This window comes from Anolis sagrei, chromosome 3 (genome assembly GCF_037176765.1).
Source record: "Anolis sagrei isolate rAnoSag1 chromosome 3, rAnoSag1.mat, whole genome shotgun sequence".
NCBI lineage: Eukaryota > Metazoa > Chordata > Lepidosauria > Squamata > Dactyloidae > Anolis > Anolis sagrei.
The window spans coordinates 250,436,598-250,462,604 of record NC_090023.1 but is presented as its reverse complement, the minus strand read 5'-3'; the positions used below and the strand labels follow the sequence as shown (position 1 = coordinate 250,462,604).

General features: G+C 37.3%; 1 protein-coding gene across 1 annotated transcript in view; it reads right to left on the bottom strand.

The window, feature by feature from the left end:
* Positions 1–26,007, bottom strand: part of SERPINI1 (serpin family I member 1) — a 118,344-nt gene that overhangs the window by 39,071 nt on the left and 53,266 nt on the right. Inside the window, exons 2-3 of the mRNA XM_060767572.2 lie at positions 8,383–8,651; positions 5,931–6,161 (exon numbers count right to left, since the gene is read on the bottom strand). Of these exons, the coding sequence (XP_060623555.2) occupies positions 5,931–6,161; positions 8,383–8,632 (481 nt within the window). The 5' untranslated portion in view covers positions 8,633–8,651. The remainder of the gene's footprint in view (positions 1–5,930; positions 6,162–8,382; positions 8,652–26,007) is intronic.

Sequence of the window (26,007 nt, the reverse complement as noted above, 5' to 3'; positions counted from 1 at the left end):
ACATTCCTAAACAAGTCACTTCAGTCAAAATCCATTGGCAATGCCAACTGGGAATGGCTCTACTTGCTTTTTTAGTATGATAATTTGGATTTTGGGATTCTGCACTGACAGTGATGGATCAAATAAATGCACTGGATTTCACATATCTTTACAGATGAAATTCTGCATTTTACTTGGGATAATGCAAATTGCAAACGTCTATGAAACTATAATGGCCAGCTCTGACAGTGAGAATGAGGAGTAGCTGGAAAGGCCAGCGGAGGATATGGAAATCAGCAGCTCCCAGCAGTCTCTCCAACTTAGGAGCATGCAGTGTCTCACAGGTCTGCAATATTAGCAAAGAAACAAGTTCTCAACAAGCAATACCTGAGATCTTAGGATAAAGTGGATCAGACTGAAGGCTTGTTGTGGCAGTCAGCTATTTCTGAAGGAACCCAGATACTGCTGCTCCTGGGCACTTGGCTTTTTGGATCTTGGTTATTGTTTATCTTAGACCTGTTCCTGAAATTCTCCAGCTTTGATTCTGGTAACTGAATAACTGATAAAGATAACCCAAAGCCCAAAGCCTTAGGCTTTGTACTATCCTTATCGGTTATTGTTTAGACTTCATTCTTTGACTGTGGAATGCATGCCTTGGCTTTGTTGAACGGACTTCTAGCATTTGCCTTGTGAACTGTGCCTCTGATAACACAGCACAAACACAACAGAAACCCTTGAGCCAAACAACATGAGTACTCTAGTAAATCCCTGGACACATGTGCCCATGCTTCATTTTCTTGCATTGGCCCCTTCCATGAAATAAAATGAGTGAAATCCACATAAGTCCCAGCAATCCACTGAGAAGATCCCATTTCTACATTAGCCCTGAATCCTCTTTCACAATCAGTACCAAGTCCCAGTCCTTACCAATAAAGACATAATTGTTGTCTTATCAAAATTCATAGGTGGTGAATACACTTTTATTAGTATGTCAAAAAGAGAGGTTGCATGATCGGCTTTCAGCTATTTCAGCTCTTAATTCCCATGCAGTGAGAAATTGAAATACATCATCCTTGTGGCCCCTTTACACTATTTGTTATACTCTCTGTAAGATTTAGTCCTTTATCAGACTAGATATGAAAATATTGAGCAGGTATAGAAAAGAATGGATTTTCAAGCTTCCCTTGCCCTTGTTATTCTTTCTTCCACTTAGTCTGAAAAGAGTTCTGCATAACTTGAAATCTTTCACGTTTTATGAAACTGATTCAAATTAATGTATGAGGCACATGTTTTATTCCTATGGATCTACACGGAATCTTTATTTTCTTTGTTTTTGCTATTTTGGTATAGGAGAGCTGTATTTTGATTGTTTTAACTGCAATCCTATATATACCATCATTTGAAATAATCTTCACTAGGTTCAATGGACTGTTTCCCAAGTAGGAAGACATAAGATTGGCTGACCAACTGGTCTGAGTCACATGAAAATACTAAAAGTGTGAGTTATACAACTTTAACTTTCAGTGGCATCACCTTAAATCCACCCTGCTTTATTTATATTCTGCACTTCTTTTGCTTTATGGCCTTCTAAACTCAGCTTTGTCACCTTCAGCACATTTAAGTCTCCTACTTTTTTAAACAACACTGCTCATTCTCTCTTGCTAAACCAAGAGCTGGAGACAGAACATCTATATTGTGATTTCTATTATGTGCCTTTAAAATAAGCACTCAGCACTTCCCTTCTCTTGAGAAGTCTTTTGTGTGGCTCCTTTAGGCATTACCCACAATTGAACCAGGTGTGAATAATTCCTCTGCTTTACATTCTTACCATGTTAACCTTGAATCTCTGCCTCCTCTACCTCTATTGCTGAGATTTAAGCTGCATACATTGTGTTGCTACTATCTTTTCCTTGCAAGATCTGTATGTCTCAAGTTCAATGAAAGAACTATATTATAATAGTGCCTTGGTTGCTGAAAATTCAAAAATTGTGACAGGAACATGTTCATCATACTTTAGCAGGTAGACAATCACCCGTGCATTTTCACACATATAGAAAATGGAGAAATGTTATCTATATTAACATAAATCTGCAGAATAAATAGATGTTTGTGAAGACATAAACAGGCAGTAGTAGCCCACAGTAATCTGTGTCTCTACATCTGCTGAACAGAGAGATCACCTTTGTGCTAGGTCAAGAAGCTATGTGAAAAAGCATTAAAAGTGTTAAAAGTTTAGTCAAGTCAAATCAAGTCAACTTTATTTGCATCCTGTCCCATCTCCTCTTGGAGACTTGGGGTGGTTAACAACATGGATAGCAGTCATTCGATGCCACACAATTACACAAAAATACAAATCCATAATAAATTAAAAGCAAAGCATTAATACAACAATTTATCATAACTAAGACATAATAGCAATCAACTAAATACAATTCACAACATTTTAAAACAGGATTAAAAACCCAGTTAAATAAATTAAAAGCCATATCTGTTTTCAAAGCTCGGTCGATAAGCCATTCATTGTGTTGGAGCCAGATATTCAAATGTTTAATTCTCCATATGCCTGGGAGCATAGGTACGTTTTTAACTGTTTCCTGAAAGAGGAGAGTGTGGAGGCCATTTTAATCTCCTTTGGGAGAGAGTTCCAGAGACAGGGAGCAACTACAGAAAAGGACCCCTCTCTCGTCCCCACCAGCTGGGTTTTGGACAGTGATGGGATCAAGAGGAGGGCCTTGCTTGATGAATGCAGTGACCAGGCAGATTCATATGAGGAGAGGTGACTGGTCAGGTAGTCTGGACCTGAACCATTTAGGGTTTTAAAGGTAATGACCAGCACTTTCAATTTTGCCTGGTAGCAAACTGGCAGCCAGTGGAGCTACTGTAACATGGGAGTAGTTCACTTCCTGCACGGCACTCCAGTTAGTAACCTGGCCACAGATCACTGGACAAGTTGAAGCTTCCGAGTGCTCTTTAAAGGTAGCCCCACATAGAGCATGTTGCAGTTGCAGATGTAACTAGGGCATGTATTACCATGGTCAGATCTGGCATCTCAAGGTACGGGCAGAGCTAGTACACAAGTTCTAACTGTGCTAAGGCGCTCCTGGCCACTGCCCACAACTGAGGCTCCAGGGTCAGCGATGAGTCCCAGATTATCCCCAAGCTATGAGTGTAACCCCATGACACCATTGTTTGTTTGTAAGCCACCCTGAGTCCCTTTGGGAGATGGTGACGGGGTATAAATAAAAGTTTGTTGTTGTTGTTGTTGTTGTTGTTGTTGTTGTTGTTACTACTACTATTATTATTCAGCACAGGCTGTATCCCTATACCCTGTTCTGCCTTATGCCTGACCAGGAGCACCTCTGTCTTGTAAGGATTTAATTTTAATCTGTTCACCCTCATCCAGTCCATTACTGTTGACAGACACCGGTTCAGGATCAGAATGCCATCCTTGGCATTTGGTGGAAAGGAGCCTGTATAAATATGACACTGAACTCCAAAACTCCGGGTAATCTCTCCCAGCAGTTTCATGTCGATATTAAATAGCATGGGTGGCAGAATGGATCCCCGAAAGACCCCACAGGCCACTGGCAGGGGGTCGAACAGGAGTCACCCAGCACCAACTTCTGGATTTGGTCTTCCAGCAAAACAGTGCCCCCTGATCCTATCCCACCAAGCCAATCCAGAAGGATACCATGGATGATGGTATAAAATGCCGCTGAGAAGTCCAGGAGAACCAGCAGAGATTAGTTGTTTAATTGAGTGGGATCCAGTTTCTTTAATAAAGGTTTTACTACAGCCTCCTTTAGGCTAATTGGCATTGAGCCTTGTGCCAAGGAGGTGTTCACCAGCACCTTCACCCACTCTGCCAGTCCCCCCCCTGACCTGTTTAATTAGCCAGGAAGAACTTGTATTATCTGCAGAAGTACTAATTTTAAAATAGACAAAAACACAACTGATAAAGCTGAACTAAGGAAACCCTTGCTGGTGTTTTTCTTCCTTCTGCCAATGTTATCCATGAAACCATTTCAATTTCTCTGAAAATGTACTTTCTCACATTTTTGTAACAAAAGCTGTAAATAGGTGCATTTGGCTGAACTTTTTAAAATTGCTGACCTTGTGCAGTACATATTGTTTTATTTTCCCCATCATTCAATGATAACTTGAAGGTTTTGTTTTATTGGTTGTGAGCTCATCCTTTCATTGAAAGCCATTCCCAGCTTTCAACAGTTTTGCAAGTTCCTGGTTACAGCTCTGAAACTTTACTTTTATATCTTCTACCAGCTCTTGCTAGAATTAAGGGATAAACTGGTAGAAAGGAACAAGCTGGTAGATAATTGCACCTAGGGGTTTTCTGGAAGAAATAGAACAGTAATTTCTTTTTCTAGAACGTATTATTCTAAATAGTATCTTCTGATTTAGCACCTTTAATTTAAATAGTCTGTTCAAACACATGCAAAGCTTTATGTGGATATTATTCTATTGGACTACAAGGTAAAACAAATAACAAATGCTTCCCTTATATTTAACAAAAACTACAACTGAAAGAAAGCTACATTTTAAATGACACATTTTTTTAAAAAAAAAAAAGCTTCAGAGTGTATTCATTTATTAGTTGCCTTGAGTCCCTGTATCAGGAGAAAGTTGGGATAATAAAGAAAGTAAATGAAATGAAATAAAAAAAATTAAAAATAATATATTAGTTTGGGCACTAGAGTTTGCCAATGCTATACTCAGAAAAATAATGAGAAGTTCTTATTCGCAGTGGCACAACAGGTTAAACTGCTGAGCTGCTGAACTTGCTGACTGGAAGATTGGTGGTTTGAATGTGTGGGATGGGTTGTGCTCCTACTGTAATCCCCAGCTTCTGCCAACCTAGCAGCTCAAAAACATGCAAATGTGAGTAGATCAATCAGAACTGCCTTAGTGGGAAGGTAAATGGTAAATGGCGCTCCATGCAGTCATGCTGGCCACATGACCTAGGAGGTGTCTACAAACAAAACAGGCTCTTCGGCTTAGAAATGGAGATGGTTACCACCCCTCAGATCCAGAAGGGGAAGCCTTTACCTTTATCTAGGCACTGAATGTTTGCCTTTGTGTTTATGTATGCTTGAATGCGCACCGAGTCCCCTTGGTGAGATAGGTTAGAATACAAATAAAGTTTTATTATAAAGTATTATTATTATTATTTATCCAATCTACCAGACTGAATGTGGTATAAGAGCCCCAGATAACATTTACTTAGACAAATAGATGGATAGACATATAGGTAGGAAAATGCAATGTCAGAAAATGTCCATGTCACAAGGTTCCCTTCCCCTAACTCTAGGTCTAACTGTATCCAAATTGTAATGGCACCTGAACTCAATACTCTTTGGATTTCTTCCAAACTTTGGTAAACTAAACAAAATTGAATTGGGGCATCAATAACAAAATATTTCCAACATTTAACAGTTTGATATTACCAGTTATCATTCTAAGCAACAGGCATTTCAAATAGATTGTATTGTAGCCAGGGTAATGATTGAAACCAACAATGTTGAAGGCCACCAGAAGACCCTAAAAACAATTTAATGCTAGGATGTAAATGGTTTAAAAGCTATCTCCCAAATAAGGAAGGAAAGTAATTTGGCTGCAAAAGACAGGAATAAGTTATAGACATTTGACAATGCTGAAATACTACCTTACTAACTCTGAGGATGCTTGCCATAGATGCAGGCGAAACGTCAGGAGAGAATGGCTCTGAAACATGCCCATATAGCCCGAAAAAACCTACAACCCAATGCTGAAATAGATTGTTCATGCAGAAGGAAAGAAAAGTGAAAATACATAGAAGAAACAGATACCTAGAATCTGGCATTTTAATTCTTCATGTGTAGAAATATTTATCTTTAAAAGCAGAAAAAGATAATCACTGACAACAAAAGAAGGACTGTTAAAATGCTGATGCTTACTGTTTGTACGGTTCTCCACCCATTTATTGATGTGGCTGGCGACAGCAATGTTCTGACTGAAATCTACGTCTTCAACTTCAGCATTAAAGTATTTTTTCATCAACTGCAAAAATTTGTCACTAATGTGATATCCCTTCTGTACACAGAGGGAGTTGGCAAGCTTTAGCACATACTGGCTTTCCTCAGTAGTTGACATGTCAGAGAGCTCCTTCAAGAAGTTAAATTCTGCACCTGAAATGAGAGTTAGAATGCAGAACTGTCAAAATAAACATATATACTCAGAGCTAAAATATCCTACTGGGGAAGAAGAACAGTAATACATTATATTTTGATAGAAAAGGTCACTACTGACTATTTTATAATAGGTATGTTTTTGGAAACTTTCAAGTCACTTCCGATTTATAGAGAACCTAAGGTTGGTGAGAATTGTTGAGACGGGGTTGCCTTTCCCTTCCTCCTCTCAGTGGGTTTCCATGGCTGAGTGGGAATTTGAGCTTTGGTCTCCAAACATCTACTCCAATGCTCAAACCACTACATCCTGCTGGTTCTCTGTAATAGTTAAGATTCTTCCTTAAATCCTTGGACATAGAAAAAAAAGTATGAAAGGACTGCCATCCAATCCTTTCCACAAGTCTGAAGCTCCATTTGAAGGGGAACTTGTCCCTTTGAAGGCTAGGAAGTTCATGGTGTGTGGGTTATGAACAGCTGCACAGAACATGCCTTTCTCAGGCACAACCTGAGTTTTGGATGACACGGTATAATTTTAGAAATCACTTTGTGAAAAGTGGCTTACTGAAAATATATAACATATCTAAAGGCAGGTTGTGTCCTAAGATTACAAAACAAAAAACAAAAACCCTGTAACTTCTTGAGAAATCACAATTGACTTTCCAATTTTCTGAGTTTGTTGGAGAGGGCTAAGCAGTCTGCATAAAATAGCTCTCAGAACTTTCAAATTCACACATCCCTGCTTTAAAAATTTCCAGGTCACAATCTCTCTAGCTCTCAGTCTTCTATCCTCCTATCCAGAGTTGTTTCCCACAATCCTACAAACAATTGTTGTTCCAAACATAAACTTCTCCAAGCTCTGTCATAACCAAAAGATTCCATTGTTATTGTTGTTGTTTTGACTTATTTGAACCATAACAGAATTTGATGCAGTTTCCAGTATGCAAGTATGAAGCAGAGGACTTGTTTGCTTGGCTCAAATTTTGACTAGATAGACAATCAGGTGTTTCATTCTGCTCTGTACTCTGCTTGTCTCAACTTCTTTTTGCCTTTATCTCTATAAATAGAACTTGTTCTAATTCAGAAACTGGAGGTTGAATGTTTACTTGGGAACTGCCTAAGGTATATCTCCCAGGAGCCTAGTTGCTCAGGCAATCACTCCAAGGTTTTATCAACCTGGGAATTGCAGAATGGGTTGACTGACTGCAGTGAAGTGGGAGTTTGTGAAATGATTCTTCCTCTCATATGACTATGATTTGTAAATAGCAGTGAAAACACGTTATGTACTGAGCTCTTAGTCTGGTGAAGCTAAGAGTACTTCTCAACTCTCAGGTCAATCTACATATTTGAATGCCTCCTACTTGCATTAGGAAACATAAAAATGCAGTGGCTATCAGCCACACTAAAGGGGAAAATATAAAATCAATAGAAGCATGCTTTAGCCCAATGGTTCTCAACCTGTGGGTCCCCAGGTGTTTTGGCCTACAACTCCCAGAAATCTCAACTAATTTACCAGCTGTTAGGATTTCTGGGAGTTGAAGGTCAAAATATCTGGGGACCCACAGGTTGAGAACCACTGCTCTAACTTATTCCATTTGAAAAGGTGGAAGGCCTTCTTGGCATGGTGTATTGCTACTATATCATGTGCTACATACATAAACTGAACATGGGGATAATGCTCAACCATTATGGAGTTTTATGAGCACTAGGGGTGCATGACCATGTTTTTTGTTGACTAGAATTTTGCCTAGCAATTACAAATGTGTTACCTAGTATTAACACTCCCATGCGTTTTGGCTCAAAGGGAGGGCATTCCCTCTGAAAAGAGCTACCCTTTTATGTTTAACCTCGTGGTACAGCAAAATCCTTTCTTGCCTTTCATAACCTGATATTCTCCAGAAGTGAACTGCAACTGCCATTATGATGAATGGTTGTGGTACTTGCTAATGATGGGATCTACATAGAGGGCACCAGGTCAGAGATATCCGAATATGAATGTATAGTGTGTAATACTACAGATTAAATAGCAATGAATGGAGAACAAAGATCATTCTGAAGAAGTGGTGCAGAGCAGCTCAATTTCTATCTACTCAAAAATATGTCACACTGAATCCAATGGGATTTAAACCTATATAAACATGCCTAGGATTGCTATCTTTATTCACTGCGGAAAAGAAATAAAACATGATCAAAGAAATGCTGTTTGATTAAAAAAACACATTACCGTTTTTCAAACCTTCATAACCCATGGAGTGCCGGATTTCTTTCAAGGTGGAACCATGGGCTCCGAGTTCAACCATTCCCAGGGCAATTGCTATTCCCAATGGGGAGAAAATAATGTTTTCATCTTCCCCAGTAGCTCTCAGCTGATTGTAAACATTCACTGAAAAGTCTGCTATGGTTTCATCTGGAAAACTGGTACTGAAGGCTTCAGTTTTTAAAATAAGCAGAGACAGAAGTCCAAGGAATAACATTGTTGGGAGAGTTTCAGACCTGGAAAGAGAATCATTGAACTTTGTTAAACCTATATGTACATGGTGTGACTTTTTTTTTACATTTTGTCAGCTTTTTCTAAAGACAATTTTATTATTTACAGTATCAAGATATTATACAGTTATATATCCTTGTGACCCTCCAGCACAATATGTACTTGTTGCAGATTATAGTAAATCAGAAAACCTCTCCTGGGGATCTATCTATGTATAAAATACTACGTATTCACAAACAAGATGAAAATTAAGATGTAACTTTTTAAAAGCAAATTAGAAAATGTATAAATATTTCCAGACACTAACACAACATTTAGAGGCAAGATTCATCTTCTGCTGCTCACAAGCAAGGACAGATGACTCCTGATTATATGTTTTTCCAAATAAAATAAAATTCCATATACCTACACATTTACTCACAGTTATCTGGCCTACTGCATTGCAGTCAAACATGTTAAATAGGAGTAAATATAGAATATGAACGTCTAGCTGTTATTCTAATGAAGAAAGCAAACCCATAGTGAAATAGATTGGCAAATCCTGGTGGAATATACTAATGAAAGAACACATTGCTAAGCTTTCACAAAATCTCATGCTTCTCAATCAGTCAAAAGTACAAGTAGTTAAGACATAAGTTGCCTGTGCCTACAGACTCACAGACTGCTTTAGTAAAACAGTATTTGTGCTGAATCAGATTTTTCTCAACTTAATATGAACCTGATAAGTAATGCAAAACACAAACAAATGAAATTGAAAATACTACAGCTATACCTAAGCAAGAGAAAGTTAAACCGTTGAACGAAGGTATGTCAGGTACATATTCTATATTATAAAACATTGCAGATTTAACAAAAAAAAACTCATAAAGGAGGTATATGCTATTTCCTTTATACTTCAACCTCCACCTATACCAATAAAATAATTTTGATATAAATATTTGAACGGGTTCAAATTCTACATTTAAACTAGATATTCTAGAAAGATTTCCAGTTATTTTTTTCCAGAAAACACCCATCACTACATGAGAAAGACGTTTACTGATGGCACTTCATTTAAACTCTGCATACATAGCAGTGCCTAGAGCAAACATTGGGTTATGTGAAATTAGATGTTACTTGAATTTCCCAGTCATATTTCATTGCAACAACTACAATGTACCCAATCAACAATTTAACTGTCCTATGGTCATGCCTTCTCAACACACACACACATAATATCCTTAAATTTCAGCCACTTACATGTACGGTTTTTTCTATCTTATATACAACAGCAGCAATGTTGGCTGAGATAAGCAAATGTCAGATTTATTTATTAGTCAATGACGTGATTCTTTCTCCCAGTCAATGGGACTAAACAACAGCAACATATGCTATTTTTCTGTGAATCATGATGTGAAGAAACAGAAGCTAAATGTTCTGCAGTTGTCAGTAGAATCTACATGTTCCTTGATTGCTAGTAGGAGATTTCAATTCCTCATGGATTTTACATTCCCTGAATGTGAGTAGGACATCCTCATCTCCATGGAAACTATATATTCTCTGATTACAAGTAGGACATTCCCATCTTCATGGAAGTTACACGTTCTACAACAACTAGTAGACATCCTCCTTGCCCATGGAAATTTCTTCTATTGATGGAGAGTGGTGAAATTGGAACACAGTGAGGTCAGGAGAGATACCATCCTACAGCAAATGAAAGCTTCTTTGTTTTCATTTTATGTCATTTTACTGCATTTTATTCCACCTCATATTTGAGTTTGGCGGTGGAACGTACTTGATTCCCCATACAAAAATACTTTATTATTAGAAATGAGAGAATAGTACACTGGTATTCTCAACAGAGTCAGATAATACCAACAACTAACCATTACAGTTTTGGCAGGGTAGCAATATTAACAAGAACATTCTGGAATGAAGAAAAACACTATCTCTCATAATTTACTCATCTGTAGATAGGAAGGCTTTCAAGGGCTTCATATAATTAAATTCCTCAACAATCCATAACAATGGCAACACAAAACACAGTTGTGATAGGCAGACCTCATTTCTAGTGCATCAGTTTCAAATAACATTTTCCAGAGGGGGCAAGTCTGTACTCCACTGCCTCAGAGGATAGGACCAAGTCTAATGGTTGAAGTTACAGGAGAGTAGTTTTCAACAGAACATTAGAAGGAACTTATTGACAGTAAGAGTTCAGTAATGACACCAATCCTGACCTCACAATCGTGTTAAAAATCAAAGTATGGATCGTCGATGTCGCAATCCCAGGTGATAGCAGGATTGAAGAGAAACAACTTGAAAAGCTGACACGATATGAGGATTTAAAAATCGAACTGCAAAGACTCTGGTACAAGCCAGTCAAGGTGGTCCCAGTGGTGATCAGACCTTGGCCTGCACTTAAACCCAATCGGCGGTGACAAAATTACCATCTGCCAGCTGCAGAAGGCCATCTTACTGGGATCTGCACACATCATTCGCCAATACATCACACAGTCCTAGACACTTGGGAAGTGTCCGACGGATGATCCAATACAACAGCCAGCAGAGTGATCTTGTCTGCTGTGGACTCATCTTGTTGTGTTTCAAATAATAATAATAATAATCATCATCATCATCATCTTTATTTATACCCCACCACCATCACCTGAAAGGGGACTTGGGATGGCTAACATGAGGCCAAGCCCAAAAATACAATACAGCAAAATAAAATACAAAGCAACAAAAAAAAAAAACCCATCATAATAAAATACATGAAGTAACAGGATAAAATAAGCAGTGTAAAATAACATAATGAAAAATAGAACACAATGAGCGAGCCAAATGCACAAGATAAAATGATAAAACCCTGGATGAGATAGGAGTGGGAAAGTGTATTTGTGAGGGAGGAGCTCATAAGGGATGAACAGTGGGGTTTGGGCTTCATTAAGGACGACGCGACAATGCATCATGAGGACAACACAATAGATGGAACAGACAGAAATGGGATATATGATCACTCTCCAAAGGCACATTGGAAGAACCAAGTTGTGGTAGAGTAGCCTTCTCTGGACATCTCCAAAAGAGTCTGGGCATCTACCTGCTTGGGATGCTATAGCTGGATAACTTGCACTTGTGTTTCATATCCCATGTGGTTTGGGAATAAATAGCTCATGAGATCCTTTCCAAATCTATGATTCTGATATTCCACTCTCAGTTAGATTTCTGCTTTGATAAAACTATGCAAGCAGAAGAGACTTCACTCCCAAAAATACATTCCAAAAATACAAATGTGGACTCTTATGGCTACCTCAAACATAATAGGTTTAATTGTAAATGCAATAAAGGCTATGTAAGGTTTGTTTCCACATGACCCAGTCAGCTTCAAGCAACTCCTTGCTAGCAACAAACCTGAGTCAATCTTTCTGTAATGTATTAAATAGCCCTTATATCCTACATTCAGTTTCCATATCTAGAGTTTTTGGAGAGACTGAAGTGTGTGACAGATTGGAGGCAAACCAGAAGTGTGTAGGCGTAAATCTGATTCCTACATCCCTGGGGGTTCATGCACTTCTAAAGATCATAATATGTTGAGTAACTTAGAAAACCTTTCTAGACGTTTGTTCTTGACACATAAATGTTTTGTGTCCACAGACATTTTGTTGCGTGTGTAGATCATACAAACACATAATCCTTGATGTACCTTTTGTATATCCACATCCAGGTGAATACCTATAGAAGGCTAGACAGAAATTAGAAAAGAGCAAACTGTGAGTAAAATATATAAGTTCGCCTTATACCACTGCACATCTTACACCACTGCAAAGGTTGCTCTTCTTTTCTAGTTTCAATGGCAAAAGACCCAGACTCATGGTTTACTGTGACAGTCCCCTGAATGGCCATTCTATTAATGGTGAGGCATAAGGGATAAGAAAAGCATCTAGCTATGTCCCTATAACAATATGTTAAGACCTCAAGAAGACCCTGGTGGATGGTGGCAAAATGTCATTGGTCTATATCTGGTCAGTGATGGAATGGCGATTAAGGAAGCTATTTCAGAAAAGCTTTGAGTCCTGGGGGGCAGAGTAAGCAGGAAGCTGTAGCAATGCTAGGTAATTCAGAATCTCAGCCATTAATTGCTTTGCACCTCAAACTTTCTTTTATGATACTACTGGAGTGCTCCTTTATTTGATATCGATTTGTTCATCCAGTTGAAAATGTTCTAAATGCAGAAGATGAAACCACTGTAAAGCATGAAAGCGGGAAATGTTACTATTATATTATACATCTACAAATCTGTGAAATGTCCCAGTTTTAAAAGTGCAGAGGCAGCTTCTCTTTTGAGTAGGATGTGGTTCATTTATTTCTTTTTAATCGGTCATTTGCATTCTTCTCTTCAGTGACCTTTTGCAATAACAATAGTTAACATTTATATGGTGTATCTTATTAGCACAGTACTCCACAAACATTATCCAATTAAATATCATGACAGCTCAGAGCAGTGTGTAATTAAACATTATTAGATCCATGTGTGTCTGCGTGCCTTTAAATCATCTATCAATTTATGGGGACCCCATTAATTTCATAGGACTTTCTTAGGCAAGGGATACTCAGAGATGATTCTGCCAGGTTCTTCCTCCAAAATATAGCCCACAGCACCTTGTATTTGTTTGTGGTCTCCCAGATAAGTACTATCCAGGGCTCACCCTGCTTAGTTTCCAAGATCAGATGGGATCTGGTACCTTTTTTTATAGGTGAAGAAACACAAAGTAACTAAGCTATTTGTGTTTTGGCAACAGTACCAAACTAAATAGCAGATAAAGTACAGAAAATCCATCTGTTTGTATAGTGTTATCAGTTCAAATTGAAGCCCACAGAAGTGTATACTTCAGTCTTTTACATAAAAAGAATTGTCTATGTGATTTTAATGCATTAAATATGTTTTAAATCTATCAATTTGAATTAACTGTATTTATTTGTATAGTCTCAATGTGAATGCCTCAAGGCACTGTTTTGAAAATGTATTTAACATGCTGTTTTAATGGTCTGTTGACTGTAATAAAGTATTTGATGAGCCTTTCCCAAGGAAATAATTCCCAGCATATATTATTATAATTTCTAGTGTACAGTTCCATTTCCTAGTACAGGTTGAGCATCCCTTATCTGAAATGCTTGGGACCAGAAATATTTTAGATTTTGAAATATTTGCATATTCCACTGAGACTAGACCCAAATCTAAACGTGAAATTCATTTATGTTTCATATATACCTTATGCACCCAACCAGTGGGTAATTTTATGTTTTAATAATTTTGTACATGAAACAAAGTTCTACACTGAAGTATCAGAAACCAAAGGTTAGGGCTTCTCTTGGAGCAACTCATTATGCAAGAATAGTTTCTCTTTTTGTATGCAGAGGAGCACTCATTCAACTACGTGACTCTTTCCTTGAATTCTAAAACTGTAGAGGGGTCTTCCCTACGTTTTTTGTGGTGACTTCATGTCAGAAGTCATGTATTTAATAGGGTTAATTAGTAATCCTGGAATATGTTCCTCACAGATATGGAAGTGATTTTTGTAATAAAATATGGTTTACCAGGAATCAAAAATTACATAAAATGTTGGGATAACATCATCACAGATGTCATTTCACGCCTAGGATATTACTACTGCAGAGATCTCCTCTGGAGGAAATGTATTTCATTTCATTTGTTATTTTTTATTTAATTTATAGTCCACTCTTCACTTGGCACAGGATTCAAGTTTGCTCCGAACCATGAAAACTATAATAAAAATATTATGCAAACATTAAAAAACCCTTTGGGGTTGGGCCCAGGTTACTTACAGAATCGCCTTCTCCCATACAATCTGCTCCAAATACTATGGGGGGGGGGGGTGCTACTCCAGCCTGCCAGAACCTGACTGGCAACCATCACCCAGAGGACCTTGTCATTGGCAACCCAGAGACTGTGGAATGAAGTGTCAGAAGAACTCAGACAGCTAAATGAGATGTCAGAATTTAAAACACATCTGAAGACCTGTTTCTTCTGGTGGGTCATTCAAAATTCACTATACTATAATCTTTGTTCTGTTCATTTTAATATATGTTTTATCTAATGATTTTATGTTTTTTGCTATGTTCTAATCCTCATGGCAAAATATGAACTCCAGTAGTATCATAAAAGTAAGTTTGAGGTGCAAACCACTTAATGGCTGAGATTATGAATTACCCAGCATTGCTACATCTTCCTGCTCACTCTGCCCCCCAGGACTCAAAGATTTTCTAAAATAGCTTCCTTCATCTCCATTCCATGACTGGTGGAGTGGAAAGCTCAAGAGCTAGATATAGACCAATGACACATTTTGCCATGTGAGTTACAACATAGGAGCCATGAGAAGAGGTGGGTAAAAAATAAAATAATAATAATTAGAAAATTAATATAAGATGCTTTTTAAAACATACCAGTTAAAAGAAGATATAGATAGATAGACAGACAGACAGACAGACAGACAGACAGACAGATACACTTTGAATGTGATTCTCCTGCTTCTTGGCAGAGGGTTGGACTGGATGGCTCATGAGGTCTCTTCCAACTCTATGATTCTGTGATAGATATATAGATAGAAAGATAGATAGATAGATAGATAGATAGATGATAGATAGATAGATAGATAGATAGATAGATAGATAGATAGATGTAACATAGAAGCACAATGCCCTTCCACTACCAAAAGCTCCCTGTGCTACAAATTAAACATTAAAAGCATAAATTAAAAAACCAACTTGGTCTACTTATGGAAAGAAAGCAGGAAGTGGGCAACTGGAAATCCTGTAATGTTAGAAGAGGTACCAAGAGGATTTCCAAGGCTAGATACCTGTATATGGGAGAAAGCCATTTTCAGGGATCCTGTTCCTAAGCTATCAGGGCTTTGAAGCTCAAAACCAACATTTTGAACAGAATATTAACACAACTCTTTCTTGTGCAGAAAAATAGGTTTTTTTCTGCATAACAACCACATGTGATCTTTGCACAAAATTAGTCCCGAACTGTGAATAGGCTTCAAAACTTGTGTGATGTTTGAAGATTTTCTTGCAGGGAAAGAAAATTGCTACTATTACTTGTTTCCTCTTTTGAGAAGAAGCTTATTGAAGAATTAGATTCTATCCCCTATTACTAAGCAAGCTGAAAAGTGGGAAACTATAATCTTACAGACCAAATCTCCCATTTTCCTTGCTATTTGCTAGAGTAGAATGAAAAATAAATTATCTAAGCCCTGACCACAGTTGGCTTTGAATGTTGCTTGAGGCTCAGCTACCTATTTTAGCATCATCACAACACCGCTGAACATTTTCTTAAGGGAAATGGATGAAGCATCGTCTACTCTCTGAGGCATGACCATCATTATTTCTTTCAGAGGCTGTGAGGGAAACAAATCTTCCAAATATAAATAGATCTCAACATTTGCTCATTATTATTCCCTCTCTCTTTTTGTTCTTTAATGAGAGCCAGAGTCTGCCAATGGGTAAAAAAATCTCTGATAAGGGGATTTTGATCAAGTTCTGTTTCTACCAGAGGCTCACTCTATAACTGTGGGCAGCTTATTAGCTCAGCCTCTGTACTCCTACAGAGGAGCAGTAATGATCTATCTGTCATGTCAGAACACCAGAAAGTTTTAAAATCTTTATATAACTAGTTGTAAAGTCACAGGTTCTTACTTCTTGTATGCCTTCAAGTCATTTCTGATTTATGCTGATCCTATGGTGACAGGGTTTTCTTGCCAAGATTTATTCAAAGGAAATTTGCCTTTACTTTCTTCTGGGGCTCAGAGTACGTGACCTGTCCAAGGGGTTTCTATAACCAAATGTGGATTTAAACACTGGCCTCCAGAGTCCAGCACTCAAACCATTGCACCATACTAACTGTCCATCTTCTTACTTGCTTCCTCTATAAATAATAAAACAATAGCTTATTGTAACATTTCAGCTACAAGTCTATAACTATATTTGAAGTGAATATTTTTAAAGATTGCATACAATAGCTTATTCTAGCCTCGATCCTAACTGATCTGATGTAAACGTTTATATCATTATTAGGGAAAATGCGGAAAATTCTTAATGTTACCAAAATGGCGCATCTCTTTTTCTTCTTTGTATATAAGTTAGATTTTAGGAAGTTAGAACAAAATCCATAATTCCTATCATGATTTTTTTAAAAAAATCTTTCCTGTTATCTAGAGCTTTTGATCTATGTTAATTTTATCAATATCTGTATGTATGTATTTTTATCCTTTACAATTTAGCTTGTAAATCGCCTAGAGCATCTTGGATGGAGGGCGATTAATAAGTAATTAAATGATGATGATGATGATGATGATAATCTCCTCACTCCATACTTCCAAAAGAACGAACTCTGGAGGTTTTCTCAGCTGTCCAGAGACAGGTTTGGGAATATATTTAGATGCTGTGATAGGAAAAAATGATTGCTATCTCTCATTTCTGTTGAAAGGTGATGTTCAGCCAAGTGAAGTCTATTGTTAGAGTCTACCAATAAATCAAATCCCTCCACATATATCCTCATCTATCATAACTGAAGGTAGAATACGCACCTTCTGTGGATATCAAAATCAATGGATGATCAAAGCTCTTTATATATTGTGGTATATTAAAGCAGTATCCCTTATATAAAATGGTGAACAACACAAATGATTGCTGTAGAGATGGCAAAATCAAGCTTTGTTTATTTTTAAAAAAAATAACTTTCACAAGTGGTTGGTTGAATCTGAAGATGCAAAACCCAAAGATTTGAACGGCTAACTGCATAAATATTATAAATAAATTCATTACAAATAAATAAAACACCAAAATAGCCCCCTCTTTCCCACCATTTATGGTAAAAATATTAAGAAAAAATTTCCCTTCATTTTTTAAAAATCACATCTCAGTACAAAACATGGGTAAATAACATTACCAACCATGAACACATTCAACCTCTACAGTGACCATAATACTCTGCTGCCCCATTTTATGACTCCTATAATTGCATTGATCATTTTGAAGCTGTTCTGGTCCTAAACAGGTAGTTTATACTGAATCGCTCCCACTCATAACAAACCTGGACTGACAAACTGATTTATCCCTCTCCAGATGAATTTAGCAGAGCGAATTTAGCAGAGCAATGCTGTGCGTGGGAGTAAGACAGAATCAAAAAGTTTACAGATACTTTGTAGTATGTGTCAGTGTTTTTTTAAAAACCCACTAAGTGATGCAGGATCTCATCTGGTGAGTACTTGGAAGGGAGACTGTCAGTGAATAATAAATGCCGCAGTCCATATTCAGTAGGAGGCAACAGCAAATAAATTTTGTGATCACCACACATCAGAGTTGACTGACATTACATAACATATATAGTCAGCCTTCCACATATGCAGGTTTGATTTTTGAGGATTTGTTTATTCATGGATTTGATAAATATGGTGTCTGTAGGAATCTTTGCATTCTCCAACTAAAAGCAATGGTCAATTTCAGCAAACTTAGAGATTCCTAGAAAGGTACTTTCATAGATTACAAAAAATTAAGTCAAAATGCATGTTTGCATTATTTTTTTTTCTTTCATTGGGGCCTCCTACCCCCAGTGAAATTGGAGAGCTGGTTGTAGTTTCAGAGTTAACTTAAAGGCACATCATGACAAAAATATTCCAAAATGGACACTGGATTTTGACTTAATTTTTTGTGATTTGTTGTTGTTATGTGCCATCAAGTCAATTCTGATTTATGGCAACCTTTTAAAGAGAGACCTCCAAGAGCTCTGGTTATGAATTTCATCACTCAAGTGTTGTTATCTCTGACTGTGACTTCCTTGATTGAATAAATTAGACTACAATGCAGCCTTCCACTTATCCTACTTCCTTCCCTTTTGGTGAGCATTTCATCCTTTCCAATGGATCACGCAGTCTTGACGTAGAACAGCCTCCATTTACAGTAATCCTCTTCATGTCTACTGAGAGTTCAGGCTTGACTCACAGTCCAAGGTACCTATAGAATTGTCCCTCAGCACCATATTTCACATCAGTTGATTCCTATCAGCTTTCTTCACTGTTCAGCTTTCATACCCATACATAGAAATCAGAAATGCAATGGCATGGATAATTCTATCTGTGAGATCGACTTTATGATATATTTTAATATAATAGAAATACCTTGCTTCCTTTTGTTGGCATGCCAAGCAGACCCAATAATATTACACTTGGAGATGTGAAAGGATTGCAAGAAAGTGATTTGTTTACTGCTGTCACTAGTTTAAGTGGAAGATCAGGAATGTATGCAATAGAAAGCACATAAGTGAAATTTGACCTCATGTCTGCTAGATGGAAATAAATATGTGTTCATTTTAGCTAAAATCACTGGATACTGCTCGCTATATTGAGGAAAACAGATTTTTTTTTTTTAAAAAAGCAGTATGCAATCTTTAAAAATATTCACTTCAAATATAGACATAGATTTGTAGCTGAAAATTAAGTGGGAGGCAATTCACAGTGCTATGTTGTTGTTGTGTGCTTTCAAGTCATTTCCATTCAGTGAGTTCCTAAGGCAAACTTATCACAAGGTTTTCTGGGACTGAAAGTGTGTGATTTCCATTTTCAGGTGAGGAATCGTAACCTGGTCTCCAGAATCGTACTTGAATGCTCAGTCATTACACCAAGCTGGCTCCCCCATGATGTTATGTAGTTTTATAAAACTTCAGATATCTACTGGAAACCAAGGGGAGTCCAATGTGATTTAAGGTAGCTCCAATGTTCCTGTGAACATTTGGAGCTATCTTATTCACACTCTATAATAATGGCAACCCATATTTCATTATAGATTGATTTTCCTAGAAACATAGAACCAGAATTTGGAATGGACCCCAATGGTCATCTAGCTAAGTACTGCTAGTATAGGAATCTACTGCTAAAGCATCCCTGAGAGGTATACAATTAAATTTCTGTTTAAAAACTTCCAATGAAAGAGAATTCAGCATCTCCTGAGGTACACTATTCTATTATTGAACCACTTTCACCATCAGGAAGTCCTTCCTAATGTACATTAAAAATCTACAATACTCCAGAATCTCCACGACTAATTTATATTCTCTGATATACTTGAAAGCAACAGAAAACAAGTCTGTTCCATCATCTACATGACAGTCTTTCAGAAGACAGTGAAAGATGGCTGTCATATCAGCTCTTAGTCTTCTCCAGGCAAAACATACCCATCTTCCTCAGTCATTCCTTGTAGGGATTGTATTATTGATATGCCTGCAGGCAGAAATACAAATTTAAACAGAACATGGCAAATAGCTGTAAAAGGGTATCCTCAAACATTTTCTTTTTCAAATAGAGAGGCTGTTTATTTGTTGAGTTCAAATACCTCTTTTGGCTAGAATCAAGGTGTCTATAACAAACTATTTTAGAATTGAAAGCTTTTAAGGAAAAAGCTGTAAGAACTGTATTGTTTTAAATTGTATGATTCAATTCAAAAATATTCATTAAAGTATACATTAGCTAGATGACCATTGGGTCCATTCCAAATTCTGGTTCTATGTTTCTAAACTATGGCTAATAGTTTAAACTAGTTTTAGTGTAATTTTTGTTGGTTTTAATTGCTATCTTTTTTTTTTGTTTTAAATGCTGCCTTGAGTCCAAATCTTGGGGAAAAGGTAAAATATAAATAAAGTTAACAACAGCTACATCAAGAAAAAACAGATAATAAAAGTAAAGAAAGATAATACATATGCAAACAAACAAACAAACAAAAAACAGTAGAGAACTCCAAAATGTAAATGTAGAGAACTCCAAAAGACAAAAAAAGTAACAGCTAAAGGTAAAAGAACAAAGAAGGTACTGTGAGGCTTTCCTTAAAGAGACAATTAACTAATTGCTACCACCAAAAAGTCTCTCAAATGTCTTCATATGCCTAACTTGTGATGGTATACAGAAGAGGAGCTTCTAGCATGACATCAGTATCAGGGCAAGTTGATGTATAGATATGTCTTCTAAAATAGAGGACCAAAAGCATATATTATTTATTGTCAAGTTGAACCATGGATTTTCTTGATAAGATTTATTTAGAGGACTTTTGCCATTGCCTTTCATTTAGGATGAGTGTGTCTTGTTTGGGGCCACCCAATGTGTTCCCGCAGCTGAGTACAGATTCAAAGACTACTTCCTGAAGTCTAACGCTCAGATCACTACACCACATTGAATCCCCTGAAGGCACTTTAAAATTAAGGACTGAATAACCTTACTTCAATTGTGACTTTTTGGATCTTGTTAGAAAAACTATATAATAACATGTAACAACAGAAGTTATTTTAGGAACTTGAAAGATGAACTATAGTAGATGAACTATTATTTAAGTTTCTTCTGGAAACAAATAACAGATCCTACAAATTTAAAGTACATACCACCTGCCCCAAAATTAGGAGTTATTACCATTCATGCAAACAAACCTTATGGATTCTTCGCTCCAGAATGAAGAAATCTGCAGAAATCCATAGGCTGCATGACTCAATACAGTATTTCTGAATCAGTTGGTATCTTGTTCATAACATCTTTTCACTTTTATCCCAATCAATATGTCTCTTTAAACAATACAAAGGTGAAAATGCACTGTACTTAAAGCACTATACGAGTTTTGGCCTTTATGGATTGAAGCGGCAAGCTTGGCTCCTGCTGAGACTGCTATGGTGCTGCAACTGTGACCAAAATTAAAATTCACTACATGTGCCCTTTTAGTCTATACAAGCAGAGTCAGAGCTTCAGCTGATGTAAATACATGAATTTTGGTACATGATCCAACTGCATAATCACAACTTGTGCAATTTCTACTATGAGATCCCTCTGAAGTCTTTATTCTAGTCTGCAGTTCCTTTTATTTCACCTTTAAACCGCGTAATGAAAAAAAATTCAACCCTGCATAGGGCAAAGACAGTTTTTACTGTTTTGTAATTTTCAATGTGATTTACAGATAGCACTAGTCATGGAAAAATATTGAAAAATAGGTTGAAAGCCAGGATACCTTTATGAAGAGATCGCTGGCCTGTTGAAAATATTCACAATTCAGGACTTATTCTGTGAAAAAATGTGAATGGTTTTATACATTGTAAGCAGTGCTGTCTGTACATAATACAGATTTTTTTCTATGCAGGAAATGCTGTTTACTGTGCAAAAAATTCAGTTTACGCTGCACCACACAAGAAAATGTGAGGAATCAAAAAAAATTCTGTCTAGACATTCTGTCCAAACCCTTTGAAAGAAGGTCAAGAGTCTCAGAGGCACAAGCAATGCAGTGAAACAAAGTAAAGAAACACAAAATGGGGACAGCAAAATGGGTTGGATAGATAGCCAAATGCTATCTATCCAGATGAGAGACTGGGTATTTAAGATACTCTTGTTCGGTTTCCTTCCCTAGGACTTTGTATCAATAAGAATAATTAGAAGCTAAGAGATATATGTAAAGACATATGTAAAGCCACTCTACCCTCCCTGAACAAATCCTGCCAAGAAAAAAATGTGATAAGTTGGCATTAATCAGGAACAACTTGAAGGCACACAACCATCATCACCTCAGGCTCCTTATCTTTGTGATTGGTAGCCCAAACTTTATTGGCCAGACAGTTTTCATAACAGCAATCTAGAATTTTCTCCATAAACTTTAATAATTAAGGCATGAAAATGAGAGTTGGCTCACTTGTGAATTGACTAATGCCACTCCAGAGAAGGCAGCTTCCTGTTTTGGTTTTTATGAAGATTGGTTGATAAGGACCAGTGGGAGGACAACATACATATAAGTATAGGATAACAGCATTGTCAATTCAGTCAATCTATTTTTCCTTATTTTGTTTTATTTAAAAGTAAGCAGTTATAAGTATCAAACCTTCTCACAATAATTTTCATCATGGTTTCCATAATGTTAAATGGTGTTAAATGGTTATCAAGCAAATAATACAAGAACTGTCGAAGGCTTTCATGGCTGGAATCACTAGGTTCTTGTGGGTTTTTTCGGGCTCTAGGGCCATGTTCTAGAGGCATTTCTCCTGATGTTTCGCCTGCATCTATGGCAAGCATCCTCAGAGGTAGTGAGGTCACTACCTCTGAGGATGCTTGCCATAGATGCAGGCGAAACGTCAGGAGAAATGCCTCTAGAACATGACCCTAGAGCCCGAAAAAACCCACAAGAACCTAATACAAGAACTCAACAATGCGAGGGGAAAAATCTTACATAAGTCATTAGGAAAAATGGGCCATAGTCTTAGATGTCTCTGCACTAATGCATAGGGCATGGGATATAACCAAGATGAAATTATACCCTTAACACAACAAAACAAATATTATATAAAAAGCAGTACTGAAACCTGGTGGGGTGGGAATTGGCCAGATTTCACAAAATTCCACCATCACTGAAAGAAACTCATATTAGCTGTTTCCAATGCTAAATATACATAGGTTATGGCATCTATTGCACACTGGTTTCTCTGACTTATTATTTCTAATCACTCATGAAACTTTTTTGCATCATTTTGCTATTATGTGCCTTCAAATTCTTTATGCCTTATAGTGACTTTAAGGTGAACTTCGCACAAAATTTTCTGAGGATGAGAGTGTTGATTTGCCTAAGGTCACCCAGTGGGTTTTTATGGTCAAGAGAAGACCAAGGCTGGATCTACATTGCCATATAATGCAATTGAAACTGCACAATATTGTCAATGTAGACCCATATAATATAGTTCAATACAGTTCAAACTGCATTATGTGGCAGTGTACATCTAGCCTTAGAATCTGGTTTGCAGAGTCACAGTCCAACACTCAAACATCATGCTTGTATCATTATCAAATGCAAAAAAATGGGCATCACATTGAGTTTAAATCAAAAGCATGTATGCTGTACAACACAACTTGGATAAAGGATGTATTAGACTGGAGAGGGTATAATAAGGCCCTTAAAATGTTATTGAACTGTACTATCCTTGATCCTTGGCTCTGCTGGTTGAAACTGATGGGAATTTTGAGTCAGCAACATCTTGGAGGGGTGCAGTTTTTCCTTTCACCCATTTAAGATATTTCTCTAGGCCCAACACAAAAGTGTTTTATAAAATACACTATACAGCCTCATCCCAAATGTATTCAAGATAGTTGTTTAAATGTATTGATATCAGTTGTCAAATTGATGGAAACCAGTTGTCAAATTTTCAATGTGTACAAGTTAGCCATTTTTAAAATATTTTCTGCCACAAGTTCGCCATAGGTCATCCATCAAGCATGCCAAACATCCTCTGATAAATGTCACTTTAAGCTTTGGATTATTTGTCAAAGCATACACTTTAGCACTTACTGCCACCTCCCGATTCCCAATTTCTGGTTATGAATGAGATTCCTTTGCCTTATTTGTAACACAGGGTGCCATAGTTAAATTTTTACTCCACAAAACCTTATAAAGGCAGGAAATGTTCTGAAGTATTCTGAGAAGTCCTGAAGCCATATCAGTGCTAGCTTTACATTTAGGTACTTTTAGGCATTTTAGTCAAGGAAGCAGATTTTCAAGTACCATAATACATAGGTCAAAGATATTGGTTCTGTAAATCTTTACCCATTAAACACAGTTAGTGTTTTTGTCCTGTTTATAGACTGAATGTTACTGATTGATCCCAACCAGAATATATCCATAGACTCAACCACTACATGATTAATCGAAATCTAAGTAAATCCCATTGATTCAACAGGTCAATTCTACTCAAGACTAACCATACAATCCAGACCTATGCCTTCTCCACTTCTATGAGAAAACACAATGGTAGTTTATTCTTGAATGAGCAACGATTTCTGAACATTTGTTAAGTAAACTAAAAATATGTATAAATTAATAAAAACAGCAGACAAGTCTCTCTTTGGTATTCCCTGACAGGCATACAAATGTATTGCCTTAATAATGTTCAACTGTACAGAGAGAGAGAGAGAGAGAGAGAGGGAGAGGGAGAGGGAGAGGGAGAGGGAGGGAGGGAGGGAGGGAGAGGGGTTGGTTTCTTATTTCAGTTTTGTAGAATGCATCACATAAAAGCTTGGAACTGTCATTATTTAAGAAACCCTACGATTTTAGTTAGCTCCATGCATGCAAGGAGGGCTAAGACCCTGTCAGCCGTGTTTGTTACAACTTTCCAAAGAGTATGTCAGGCAGAACAAAGAGTATGGATATGTCTGAGACCTTGGGTGCATGTATGCACTTGTACACACACACACCTCCCTTCTCTGACTTGTGTGCGAATGAACAAGAGAGCAGATCTCAAATACAATTGACAGAACAATTTTTCTGCAGCAGGAAATCTTCCATGTAACCACAAAAGCTAAAATGTTTCACTGGGGAAACTCCAGAGTGGTTGTTATTCTCCCTTTGTAATACAGGTGAAAACAGCCAGTCCAATAATACTAAAACATTCAAAACCACTTGTGATTTGCCTTCATTCTTGATTTTTACTGCTCTGTAAAAAGAGAACAATCAAAACAATGTTTTCTTTACACTCTTGCAGCCACAGTTCATGGCAACTAATAGGAAATATTGTATTTACTTGACCTGTAATGTGTACCTAGAGGATGGGAAACCAAATAAGATTGATGTGTTCATAAAGAATATCAAAGTGCTGAAATAATCTGGCAGTCATTGCTGATAGGTATGTGGGAGCAAGGACACTTAGCCATAAGTGAAAAGCTAGTCCTGTGTTTCAGAACCTGGCTTTGCTGTCTGCTCCTTCCAATCAAAATCAAAATGCCAGCTAATTATGAGGAGAGAAGCGAAGAAAGCCCTCTTCTACCTGGGCCCTTTAGGGTGATGGTTACATATGTAAGAGATTGAAAGACTAGTTCTTCAGTTCTAGGGCATGCTTCAAAAAACAGGTTGGAGAGGGGCTGACATTCACTCCCTTCTTCACTCAATGGTAGTCTTGTATCCAGAGGGTGATAACCAACCATTATCAAGGTACAGTTGGTTGTCCATGTCCACAGATTCTGCATCAATGGGCTCCATCATTCATGGGTTGAAAGCCTTCTTAAAAATCAAACCCTGATTTTATTGAAGGGACTTCATTTTAATATGTCATTGTACATCATCCTAAATATTCATGGCATACGTAGAGGGGTGTGTGTGTCCCCTGAATCTCCAATGGATACCAAGGGCCCACATAAATGTGTGTTGTATTTCTTCATGTTGAACAAACTTGTCCACAGCTGATGTGATCCACCTTCCCATTCCTCTATTTTCCCTTGTGTGAGAAGAAACCCTGCTGTCAATCGTTGTCAAACCACCCTAGAGGGCTGGATAGAGCCCTGTGGCAAACATATGACATTACAACACATGTGA